Consider the following 12,798-nt stretch of genomic DNA (forward strand, 5'->3'; position numbering starts at 1 on the left):
TCACTCTGTGGCCAGGAACAAAGCCTGTACTGGGTGGAGGTGCTTCTCACCTCCCCCTGCAGGAACTGTAGCATCCGGCGGTGAGCCTCAAAGGCTCACCCCTTTTGTTACAGCGCCCCAGGGCATCCCAGCTAGTGGAGATGCCTGCCCATCCGGCCACTGCCCCCACTTTTGGCGGCAAGGCTGGAGGAGATAATGAGAAAAACATGGAGGAGTCACCTACCAGTCAGGACAGCCCCTAAGGCAGTGGTTCCCAAAGTTTTTTGACCCGCGGCTCCCCTGACCTATTGGCCACTGGCCATGGCTCCCCATTATGTTACTTTTTTTGGGCGGGCGGGGGGATGTAAGCCCGGCCTCTGGAGTAGTTCCTTTTTTCACTCTAAAACATAATTGGGATGGAGCCGATGAAGGTACCATATTCATAAATATAACAAAATGAAAATGTAACAATTGTTTAATTTAAAAAAAAAAAAAACTTTAAATTTTAAAGTCAGAAACAATACTCTTCAACACTTGGGTGTACATTTTGATTTTTTTTAAAACAATAGACCCAAACTGGGCTAACATGACAGAGGAATTTTCTCAGTTGAGAAAAGCGGATTGTTACCCATGCGCAGGAATGGGTTTGCTCAATAAAAAACATAAAGGTGTTTACACAGAACCTGTGGGAAAATATATGTAAGCAGTTTCCCCCTCAACCGGCAGGTTGCCCACATGCTGAGCATTGGAATAACCAAATTCATTAGGTAATAAATAACCATGCTATGTATATCATACAGAAATAAATGAAGTAGTTTAACATGAAATATTCAATCCCTCTCCAGTAGGTGGCGTCCGAGCCTGTGAAATGCTGTCTATGTAACTAGCATAGTCCTCGATGAAAATGCCAAATTAGGGCTTTGGTATCTGTTTGTATATTTGAATTATGTGACTTTTGTGCAATTTAACGAACTCCAGTAACAAAGGAATGAACAAAAAAAACATTATTATATAAATTTACAGTTTTAAAATTGTATTTCCTATTAGGTCATAAGATTAATTGGCACCATCAGCACATAACTGTTTCATAAATTGCATCTTTTTACGGCGCCCCTTGATGGCTTTAATGGCGCACCGGGAAGCTGCGGCGCACAGTTTGGGAACCTCTGCCCTAAGGTGTCCTGAGCTGAGGTGAATCCTGCCTTGAGAAATCCTCCATCTTGAGTTTGGAGGATTCCCACAATAGGATTAGGTATGTGCCCCCCTGCCCACAGGGAGGAGGCACAAAGAATGTGTAGCCACCCCTAAATTCAGTATTTAGGGGCTCTCCAGATCCCAGGAAATCAGATTCCTGCAACCTGAAGAAACAAGGACTGCTGACCTACAAGCCTGCAGAGAAGGAGGAAGTCTACAACTGCTTTGGCTTCAGCCCTACCGGCCTGTCTCCAACTTTGAAAACCTGCTCCAGCGACGCATCCAACAGCGACAAGCGACCTCTGAAGCCTCAGAGGACTGCCCTGGACTACAGGACCAAGAAACTCCTGTGAACAGCGGCCCTGTTCAAAACCAGCTACTTCTTTACAACAAGGAAGCAACTTTCAAAGACTGCACGTTTCCCGACGGAAGCGTGAGACTTCACACTCTGCACCCGACGCCCCCGGCTAGAGATCCAGAGAACAAATACCTCAGGGAGGTCTCCCCGGCGACTGCGAGCCCGTGAGTAACCAGAGACGACCCCCCTGAGCCCCCACAGCGACGCCTGCAGAGAGAATCCAGAGGTTCCCCCTGACCGCGACTGCCTGTAACAAGGGACCCGACGCCTGGAACCAACACTGCACCCGCAGCCCCCAGGACCTGAAGGAACCGAACTTCGACGCAGGAGTGACCCCCAGACGACCCGCTGCCTACCCCATGTGGTGGCTGCCCCCAGGACCCCCCCCCGTGCCTGCCTGCACCGCTAGAGTGACCCCCAGGTCCCTCCATTGTTTCCTACCTAAAACCCGACGCCTGCTTTGCACACTGCACCCGGCCGCCCCTGTGCCGCTGAGGGTGTGTTTTGTGTGCCTACTTGTCCCCCCCCCCCCCAAGTTCTCTACAAAACCCCCTGGTCTGCCCCCGAGGACGCAGGTACTTACCTGCTGGCAGACTGGAACTGGAGCACCCCCTGTTCTCCATAGGTACCTATGTGTTTTGGGCACCTCTTTGACCTCTGCACCTGACCGGCCCTGAGCTGCTGGTGTGGTAACTTTGGGGTTGCCTTGGACCCCTAACGATGGGCTGCCTGTGCCCCAGAACTGAGACCTGTAAGTGTTTTACTTACCTCCTAATCTAACCTCCCCAGGAACTGTTGATTTTTGCACTGTGTCCACTTTGAAAATAGCTTATTGCCATTTTTACAACAACTGTACATGATATTGTTTTCATTCAAAGTTCCTAAAGTATCTAAGTGAAGTACCTTACATTTAAAGTATTTGATGTAAATCTTGAACCTGTGGTTCTTAAAATAAACTAAGAAAATATATTTTTTTAATATAAAAAACCTATTGGCCTGGAGTAAGTCTTTAAGTGTGTGTTCCTCATTTATTACCTGTGTGTACAACAAATGCTTAACACTACCCTCTGATAAGCCCACTGCTCGACCACACTACTACAAAATAGAGCATTAGAATTGTCTACTTTTTCCACTATCTTACCTCTAAGGGTAACCCTTGGACTCTGTGCACACTATTTCTTACTTTGAAATAGTATATACAGAGCCAACTTCCTACAATCGCCCAAAAGTTTACTATGAAATATAATGTTACTATTCTATTAACCTTAAGCCAATTGGCTTCAGTTTGCTGACAAAGTAAATGAATAGAAACAGAGCTGTTTGACATTTTCATTTTTTTTCTTTCTACTTCCTAAGAATGACAGAAGGCTATTCAGGAAGTGACATAACTGCATTAGCAAAGGATGCTGCACTTGGTCCTATTCGAGGTACGTGCACTGTCTCTCACTCCTAATTTTTATGCTGCATTTGCCTCAATTCTTCTCAGGAGATGTGGAAATATACAAGAAGAATTAGAGTGCCTTTTCCCAACTGTCTTTGTTACCGGCATTACTCTTGACCTTCCTATGGTCACTGATAATAGACTCCTCAGTATTCAAGTTTCTTGCCCCCTTCTTGTTGTATAATTCCGGTCTTGGCATCTGATAGAGACTTCTAGCTGCAGATTCCTTACCTTTTATTTTTCCAGGCATCCAGCTGGATCCAGAAACTTTTGCTGAACAATCTCTTGCACACGTCATCGGGTGGCTCCATTCGATTTCGCGTGGCATCGTTGGCGCCGGAAGTGATGTTACAGTCAACCATATATAGGTGCCACTCAGCTGCATGGGTGTCAGTTTTCTTTCTTTCCATGCCAGTTAGCGCAGATCCAGAGAGAGCCACCTCTCTGTCGCTTTTTGACAGGACTTTTTGCAACTTTTTGTCAAGTTTTTCTTCATGTGTGTCAAGGATGTCATTGAGAAAGGCGGGGTCAAACCACGTGGCGTCTGTCGCCTTGCCATGTTAGTTACGGACCCCCATCTTGTTTGCCTCTGGTGTCTCGAGCGCGACCACGACTCCAAGTCATGCTCTGCCTTCTGGGCCATGGCACTGACGGCTTTGAGGGAGTTGACCCTAAAGCTGCTTGCAGCCAGCACTTAGTAACACCGGCACACGCGACTCCGAGGAGGTCTCGGTCCTGGTGGAAAAAGAGGTCGCGGGACCACTTCCAGAGCTTCAAGTCCTCTACTTCCCATTCGAGGTCCCTGGGACACTTGGGAAAGAGGCATAAGAAGAAGTCCAAGAGAACTTCGACTGCACCTAGTCTGTCAGCCAACGAGAAAAGAGGGGAATATCGGTGTTCCTGACATGGTTCTACTGAGCCTTTGTCCAGTTTGACTCTGCACCTCCCTTTGTTTGTTGGAGCCTGATCAACACCCGATCAGATTACGGAGTTTTACAAACCTTTGCGCCGCGTAATCTAGCGTCTGACTCCTCTGGCGTGCCTTCAGCCCTGTGGGGTCAAAGGAGGCCCCAACTTGTTCCATGCTCTGAGGCTTTAGCCTCAGCTCTGGGGAGTCTTATGGATGCGATTCTGGATCCAGACCGGCGTCGGTCATACCCAGGTGACCTTTTCCGGCGCAGGTCACGACGCCAATGCTCCAAACCTCATTCTCATTTTCGATAATCCGGAATGACAGTTAAGTGTGGCACAATGGTTAGAGCGACAGACCCTGATGCAGAAATCTTGCCCGGGACCAGGGTTCAATTTCCGTCTCGGCGGGTCTTGGACTCAATTCCCTTGGACCAGATAATTCTCGCCTCTGTGCCTAATCTAATTAATGGGTTCCACTCTGTAACTCTGGGCAATATCTTGCTTAATCTCCACAACGGCCCTGACAGCGCTTAGATGCCTGGCTTCACCTTGGGGGTTGCCCAAGAGTGGGCGCCACACAGAGAAAAGCCAGGATGGGTTCCACAGCGGTATGCGTGCAGCGCCTTAAGAACCTAACGGGTGAGTAGTGCACTATACAAGTGCAAAGTTTCTTCAAATACGTCGCATGGCGCCAATTACGGCGTTGATAGGTGCCAGATCATTACCTGAGCCTTACTTTTCACAGCTGGAGAGGTCTTTGGACTAGTATGAGGAACTATGAGAGGCCAGTGGGCTGAACACCTCTCCAGCTACTGGCTTGCTCGCTCTCCCCACTGTGGCTACGGAGGAGGGAGCTTCCTATGCAATGGTGGTGTATAGGGCCATGAAGGTCCTTTACCTCAAACTGCCCTCAGTGACTGTCCAGAAAAACATGTTGATGGAAGTGCTTCAACCTGAGGCTTCTACATCAAAACTCCTTCTGCCCTTTAATGAAGCACTTAGACGTCCTCCTGGGAACTTGGTCCAATCCCAGCACTGGGGCTCCTGTAAATAGGACAATTGCCTGCCGCTATAGCCCTGCAGCGGCCTCCCTTAGCTTCCTCAGCCTTGAGAGCTTGGTAGTCCAAGACTTCACACCCCATGGCTCATTTCCTTCCTCCCCCCGCCAATTTGAGGTCGGAGAACAACTTGTGCATATTGGACCGTTTCTTACATACCAATTGGGATACGCTTGCATAAGTGCTGCCTCCAGTCCCGCAAGAGGCCTGGGACATATTCTCCCAAGCGGTAAAAGACAAGAGGGACACAGCGAAGTTTACCATTTAGTGAGGCAGCTAAGTTCACCATTCGGTGAGGCTTATGTACAACTGACACGCTAGGCATAGTGGTTACGTAGACAGTGGCCTTAAGGCGTAGTGCCTGGCTGAGGGTAGCTGTTTTTTTGGGGGATGTCCAAGCAAACCTGATGGACATGCCCTTTGATGGCACTCGCTTGTTTGGCGAGAAGGCAGACTCTGCGCTGGAGCGCTCTGAGGAATCTAGGTCTGCAACCAAGACCTTGGGCCTCACTGCGACCCCTCGTCCATTGTCTGCTTTTCGTCTCTTTCGTGGTTACGGAAGGGGCTTGGCACTGCGTGAGCCCTATGCCAGTTACCGTTGCACGCAACCAGCCAAGGTCGTGCAAGTATGTGGGTGCAGTTCCTTGAGACCTAGAGGGTCCTCAGGCCAGAAATCATCTACCACACAGCCACCAGCAGCTGCAGCCTCAAAGCCCTCCTAGTTTGGATCTGCAGAGCCATGCTGGCCTAGTTGGAGGGAGAATACACCATCATCTCCTACACTGGAAGTTCATAACATTGGTCACATGGGTACTGCAGAACATGAGGAATGGCTATGCCTTGCCTCTCCAATCCTTTCCTCCTCCCATTTCGCCAACATTTGAATGGCTGGCGGAGGATCATTTGTCACTAATCCGAGAGGAAGTTAAGTCTCTGTTGGCTAAGCGAGCCATAGAAAGGGTCCCGATATCATAAGTAGGCAGTAGTTATTCCCACTATTTTCTGATACCCAAAAAGAACAAGGATCTTTGCCCTATTCTAGTCTTAAGGAGTGTAAATCTCTTCCTCAAGAAGTTCAAGATGCTCACGTTGGCTCAGGTCTAGAAGACTGGTAACGCTGGACTTGCAGGGTGCATGTTTTCATACCCCCCCCATCCTGCCTGCCCACAGGCGTTACCTGCGGTTCAAGGTAGGCCATGAACACGTTCAGTTCACCGTGCTGCCATTTGGCCTGACTATCGCCCATGGCGGTGGTCGCAGCTCATCTGCGCAAGTCAGAGGTTTCAGTCTTCCCTTACCTTTATGACTGGCTGTTGAAGGCGAGCTCACCCCAGGCTGTTGTCTTCTACCTCTAGACTACTGCCAACCTCTAGCATTCACTGGGGCTCATTATGAATGTGCAGAAGTCACACCTGACCCCTCCGCCCGACACACTCTTTCATAGGAACAGTTCTGGACACAGTGCAGCTCAGAGCTTATCCTTGTGAGCAACAAGTCCAGGATATTCAGGCTATGATACAAATGTTTTAGCCTCTGTCCAAAATTTCGGTCCGAATGACTCTGAGGCTGCTGGGCCTCATGGCCTCCTGCATCCTGCTGGTAAAGCATGCCAGATGGCATATGCAGACTCTGTATTGGGACCTTAAGTTCCAGGGGGCGCAGCATCAGGGAAATCTCTCTGAATTGGTCAGATCTCAGAGGGAACTGTGAAAGTCCTGCAGTGGTGGATTACGAACAGCGATTGGGTCAGAGGCGCAGACTCCTTACCGTTCCCCAACCAGACCTCACAGTAGCGACAGTTGCGTCACTCCTGAGATGGGACTGCCATCTGGGATAGGTGGGCATCAGAGGACACTGGTCTCTGGCGGAATCCAGACTCCACATAAACATGTTGGCGCTCAGAGCGATCTGACTAGTGTTGAAGGCATTTCTTCTCTCTGTCAAGGGGATGTTAGTACAGGTGTTCACAGATAACCCCACCGCCATGTGGTAATAAAACAAGCAGGGTGGAGTGGGGTCGTGGACCCTTTGTCAAGAGACCCTGCGTCTCTAGGCACAGCTGGGACAGCAGGGCATAACTCTGGTGGTTCAACACTTGACAGGTTCTCTGTATGCTAAGGTGGACAAACTCAGCCGTCAATGCCTTGCAGGTCACAAGTGGCGTCCATTCGGAGGTGGTGCAAGTTTTTGTTCAGCTGTGGGGAGAGCCTGGGTTAGATGCATTTGCCTTGGAAGAGAACACACAATGTCAGCAGTATTGCGCTTTGGTTTTTCCAAGGGGGCAATAGCTCATGAACACTTTTCACGGTGTGGCTCCAGACTGGGTAAGAAGAGTCTGGTATCCCGAGCTCATGAAAATGAGCATCAATCCTCCGATCAGGCTGCCGTTTCAGGAAGATCTTCTGTTGTAGCAGCAGGGGAGGGCTCTCCATCCGAACCTGCCAACTCTGCACCTTCATGTCTGGAGATTGAGCAGCGACAGTTGACAGCTTTTGCACTTTGCTCACGAAGTCTGTAACATTATCTTGGCAGCCAGGCGTTCCTCCACAAAAACGGTATACGCCTGCTGCAGGTTGGCAAAGATTTTTTTAAGATATTGTACAGAGAAGTCTATAGATCCTTTCTGATATTTTTTGTTTCATTTTTTCTTTTGCTCAACAGGGCACTCTGAAGGGCTATCTCTGCTCTATCTGCCTTCCTGCGGCTGCCTATTCAACCCTCTGTGTTCAAGTCCCCTATTGTAAATAGGTTTCTTAAAGGGCTTGTACGTATGTTCCCCCTTTCGCCTTTCATTATGCATCAGTGGGATCTTTACCTAGTTCTCACTTAACTTATGTGTGCTCCCTTTGAGCCACCGCACAATTGTCCCCTCCAGCTGCTTACCATCAATACAGCTTTCTCAATAGCAATAACATCTTCCAGGAGGATGAATGAGATACAGGCCCTATCATCTAAGCTGCTGTATCTCACAACATTTCCAGAAAAGATAGTGCTACACACCCCTGCCTCTTTCCTTCCTAAGGTGGTGACCCTATTCCATCTGAGTCAAACTATCACCTTGCCACCTTCTTTGCTCCCGCACATCCCTCTAAGGAAGAAGAGCGACTCCACCGGCTGAACCCAAGAAGAGCGTTGTCGTTCTACCTTGACCGTACCAAAGAGTTACGGGTGCATGACCAACTGTTTGTGGGGTATGTGGGAGCAAAGAAGGGTCCGGCAGTGCAAAGGCTGACCTTTCCATGTTGGGTCTTTCTCTGTATAAGATCTGCTACGCCCTGGCTAAGAAGCAGAGATTCAAGGGCTTGCGGATCCATTCCCCCAGTGGAAAAGCTACAACCACGGCGTTAGCACATGACGTTTCAGTCCTGGCAACCGTACACACGTTTGCCAAACACTACTGCCTGGACTGTCAGGTCCGCAGGATGGGCTTTTCACCCGTTTGGTCCTACAGGACTTTCTAATCTAAATATATTGTCCGCAGCCCCCGCCAGGAGAATATGGCTTGGGTATCTAATCGGAGGTAAGGAATCTGCAGCTAGAAGTCTCTATCAGTTGAGCAAGTTACTTACCTTTGGTAACGCATATCTGGTAGAGAGACTGTCTAGCTGCAGATTCCTTAGACCCACCCATGCCTCCCCGCTCTGCAGATTTACTTACTAGGGTTAGGGTGATCCCTTTTTTCACGGCCCTAGTTTGGACACACGCGCCAGTTCTTATCATGGCTCTGCGCTTCTGGTGTGGAAAGTTGTGATTAAAGTAACTGATGCCCTCGCCGGGGCGGCTTCTATATAAGTGATCGCGACGTTACTTCTAGCTCCAATGATGCCACCGGGAGCCGAATGGAGCAACCTGAGGGCGCGTGCAAGGGGTAATGCTCAGCAAAAGTTTCCAGATCCAGCCTTATGTCTGGGAAAATCAAAGTTAAGGAATCTGCAGCTGGATAGACTCTACCAGTTAATGCATTACCGAAGGTAAGCAACTTGTTCATCAATGCAAATGGAATTCTGTAGAAGATTCCTAGAATCAGTGTCTTCTTTTCTGGCCAGCCTCAGTGATAGCCATGGCTGAACCATCAGCTTAGCCTTTAATTTGTGTAGCAAAAGATGTCCACCCAAGACCGGTGATACGCCCTAGAGTCCTACTCTGAGTTTTTTCTGTCTATACACTCATGATCACTGTGGATAACACTGATAAAGAGGCTTTTCATATTTCAGATGTACATGCTGGCTGAGGCAGTGGAATTTGATGTGATGTTCATTTTGATGGTGGCCATGTGGCGAAACATAATTGTGTTACAAGAAAAGGCCCTCTGTTGATCCTTCCCCCATGAACTCTGAGAGTTCCATCCTTTTTTGGAAAAGGTCTTTGGCAAGGTATAACTACAAGTGACTGCCATTGTGAATGTGTTTCCATTACACATGCAGGGAAATTCATAGGAAGTATATTAAAGTCATCTTGATTCTAAAAGACCTTTGACAACAAAGGGTGTTAACTATGAAAACAAGCATTTGCAATGCAGTTCGTTTGTGAGAGTTGGATCTATTGGCGTTGTAAATGACAATGTCTTTTACCTATGTTTTGGTTTGGAGTGTGGATGTATGGCAGGTACCACAGCAACAGGTCTTACTGCAGGAGAGAGGGCACAACAAGGCCACCATTTTGGGAGTGTTGTTGCCTCATTCCTGCAGACTGACATTGATACCCTAGAGTTGCAACCTTTTCCAACGTGTTTACCTAAACTTTTATAGTACAAAACAATCCACAGAGATGAGTGTTTGTGGCATTTAACTCTGAGAATTGGGGGGGTCAAAAGAGTTAGGAGCAAAGAAAAGGGGGGTAACCATATGTTTGTGTGTTAAACTTTTAAAGGAATTATTATTCTACTTTGGCAATACCAGCCTAACTTTTAAAATTATTGGCTGTATACAATGAGAATAACAGAAGAGGCAGTTTAACTGAACAGTAGGCTTCAAATGTGTGCAGATTGGTGAATCAGAGCTTCAATTGTAGATGGGCCAACAGGATAGGTTCCAGAGGAGGGATATCTGTGACCTTGGGTCAGTGTTTTATAACAAAATACAGAAGGACTGGTACTCTGTATTCATTTAATGCACTGTCTTGGGTTAATAGTCTTATGGCAGCCCTCGGATCAGGACTGGACTCTGTAGAACAGATGTGTACCTGAATCTTCTGGGCCTTGACAGTGCATTTTCGGTGCATACATTTGTGCGCTGGCTGATGGTTTTGAAGTTAGAATTATCTCTGTTGGGGTGGCTACTTAAATTTTAAAATCTTGGCCTTGCCAGCAGGACCACTCAGAGTAGAGGGTGGAACCTGGGTTTGGACAGTAGTGGTTTTTTTTCCGCCTAGACATTAGGTTCCCAGTGAGGCTCCTACAGGGCTGGTTCATTAGCATTTTTTTCAGGCTATGAAAATGATTCAAATGTATGCTTTTTTAGGGAATCCAAGGTAGGTCCAGAACCATACGGAGTTTCTTGAAACTCGCATAAGATAAATCACGTACAAATAATTTATTTGGAACTTATTTACCCAGTGGATACCTTGCAAGCCTGGCATGGATCCTGCCTGTTTGTTGTCTTATACAAAAAAGACCTTGGTCACAACAACACATAAGTACAAGCAGTGGCTGGTCCTGTTTGTAAAACAACATTTCTCCTGTTTAAAACATCTCCTGCCCATGGAGTCTTTGCAATTACTGTCCAGGATTGACTTTGAGATGTAGTCCTTGCGGTGTGTACCCATATAAACAAACACAGGTATAGTCCTATTGACATGGGAAGGCGTGGTGAAGCACTGAAAGGAACAGCAGTAGAAGCAGGCGTGAGAAAAGGGCCACTTAATAGGGTCAGAAAGATAATTTCTTGACATTGATTTTCCATGTACTTGGTAACCACGGCAACTGGAAATAATGCACAGAGTTCACATCAAATGATGCATAGGAACTTAGTGCAGTGGTTACATGAAGCCTGAGCTTGGGAAGAGAGGAGGGCAGGTTAACCTGTCGCGTAGGCTCTCATTATTCTAATGAGACTACTGGATTTGGAGCAGCAAGATCGTCCACGGTGTGGGAGACTGAGTCTGACCCACTGCAGGTGACACCTGTCGCTCTAAATCCGGGTTTTGCTCCAGCTAACTAGCAGTGCCTCATCTCTACCAAGAGATAGAGATGATTGGGCAGCCAAGCGCATGACATATTATACTTCTCAGGTCGCATCCGTTTCTCTCATTCACAATTCGGTTTCATATATAAATGACAAAGCAGTATGAGTTTTAAAGACTGGTTTAATAAAACGACTGCATTTTAGATAGCAAAGCGTGAGCTGCAATAACCAGGACGACACATGACCATATTAAAATGGTGACAAGGAGAGTGAAGCATAAGAATAACGCTATCATATTGTCATTAGAATCTATGGACTATTTCCTATCTAAGTCATCTGAGCACAGCATGTTAAGCTCTAATTCTGCCTTTCAGGTTCCACTGGGAGGACATCAACCCTCATACCTGAGCAAAGGCATGTAGTCTGCGTTAGCATCTGCAGCGAAGCATTCAGCATCAGCATACAGTCCCTGGCTGTAATCTCCCTCTTAACGTGTAATGGGACTAGGAAGTGTTTTTATAATAACACAGCTGATGTTCTAAGAAAATGTCCCTACGTAAGGATGTGTATTTTCTATGAATGTTGCAGACTAAACTTCTACAACGTTCACCAGCAATGTACCAAACTGTAGCCTTGACTGAAGCACAAAGTGATCAAGAATGTCTTGTTTGAGAACACAGTGCTGGGCTAAGCAAAAACAGTTAGATAGATGAAAATAAAACAGACCGTAAAACTGGTTATTGTAAAAATAACAAGGCGAAGCCGAATAAAATATATCTAGGTCAAAGTGCACAGCGGCCTCGTATGTTTAACGTGCATGGAGCTATAACTAAAATGGCTACACAACAAAACATTACTGGATTGTGACAGACAATGTGTGGATCATTATACCCATGAGTCTAGAGGATGATGGGGAAGCGTTCTGCGCCTGTGACAGCAACTGTGGGGGGTATTTGAGGTGGTGCCTCTTCAAAGAGGAAGCAGTACTATTTGAGTGCTGTTTTAGACAGCCCTTCCGTAAGTGGCATCTGCAAGGTCGCAGTAGCTGTGAGGGAACTGTCATCAAAGCCATGACACCAGTGAAATCTGAGAGGAGGAAGTGATGGAGTTTGCTCCACTTATGTGCCCTATGATACGCTGCTCCTTTTACTATTGCACCCTTGTGTTAGCTTTTTTGCACTACAGGGTTAGGAAAATGGTTGCCTCTAATAACTGAACTCTATTTGAAGAGGCCTCATTTACAGCCAAAGGCTAGATGTTTTCTGCTACCAAGCTTGAGGCCGTGAAGTGTTTGGGTTTGGAGTCACAACTCCTTTTTCACAATTTTGGAGACAACACCTTTTGCCATCTTCTTGCCTAAAACTAACCTATGTGCTTGGTTGGTGACCCTTTCAGAGGTTCAGTGTTAAGCTCTACTCAAGTCAGTTGGTTAATGCACCCACTGCAGAGGTCTTGACAGATAGAGAATATCGCAGACTGCAATGCTGACATAGCTTTTTTCATCTCTTCATCTCTGCAAGGTCGATGCAAATGAAGGATACCCATTTTTTTTGTTAAGAATGGCACCTGCTTTGCAGCGCTATGAAATGGCAGAACCTGTATTACCAAGCGCTATATTAAAAAAAAAAAAAAAAAAAAGTTATTCCCAGACTGCCCCAAAACACACCAGACAAAGAACCCTAGGGTGAGAGGATGTGGCGTATGGACCAGAGCTGTTGACTTTGGAGCTGGGGA

General features: G+C 47.1%; 1 protein-coding gene across 4 annotated transcripts in view; it reads left to right on the forward strand.

Moving 5' to 3' along the window:
* Nucleotides 1-12,798, forward strand: part of SPAST (spastin) — a 465,871-nt gene that overhangs the window by 425,582 nt on the left and 27,491 nt on the right. For all 4 annotated transcript variants that reach the window (XM_069235003.1, XM_069235001.1, XM_069235002.1 and 1 more), the window contains one exon: nt 2,888-2,958. In XM_069235003.1, coding sequence (XP_069091104.1) covers nt 2,888-2,958 — 71 coding nt within the window. The remainder of the gene's footprint in view (nt 1-2,887; nt 2,959-12,798) is intronic.

Source organism: Pleurodeles waltl, chromosome 5 (genome assembly GCF_031143425.1).
Source record: "Pleurodeles waltl isolate 20211129_DDA chromosome 5, aPleWal1.hap1.20221129, whole genome shotgun sequence".
NCBI lineage: Eukaryota > Metazoa > Chordata > Amphibia > Caudata > Salamandridae > Pleurodeles > Pleurodeles waltl.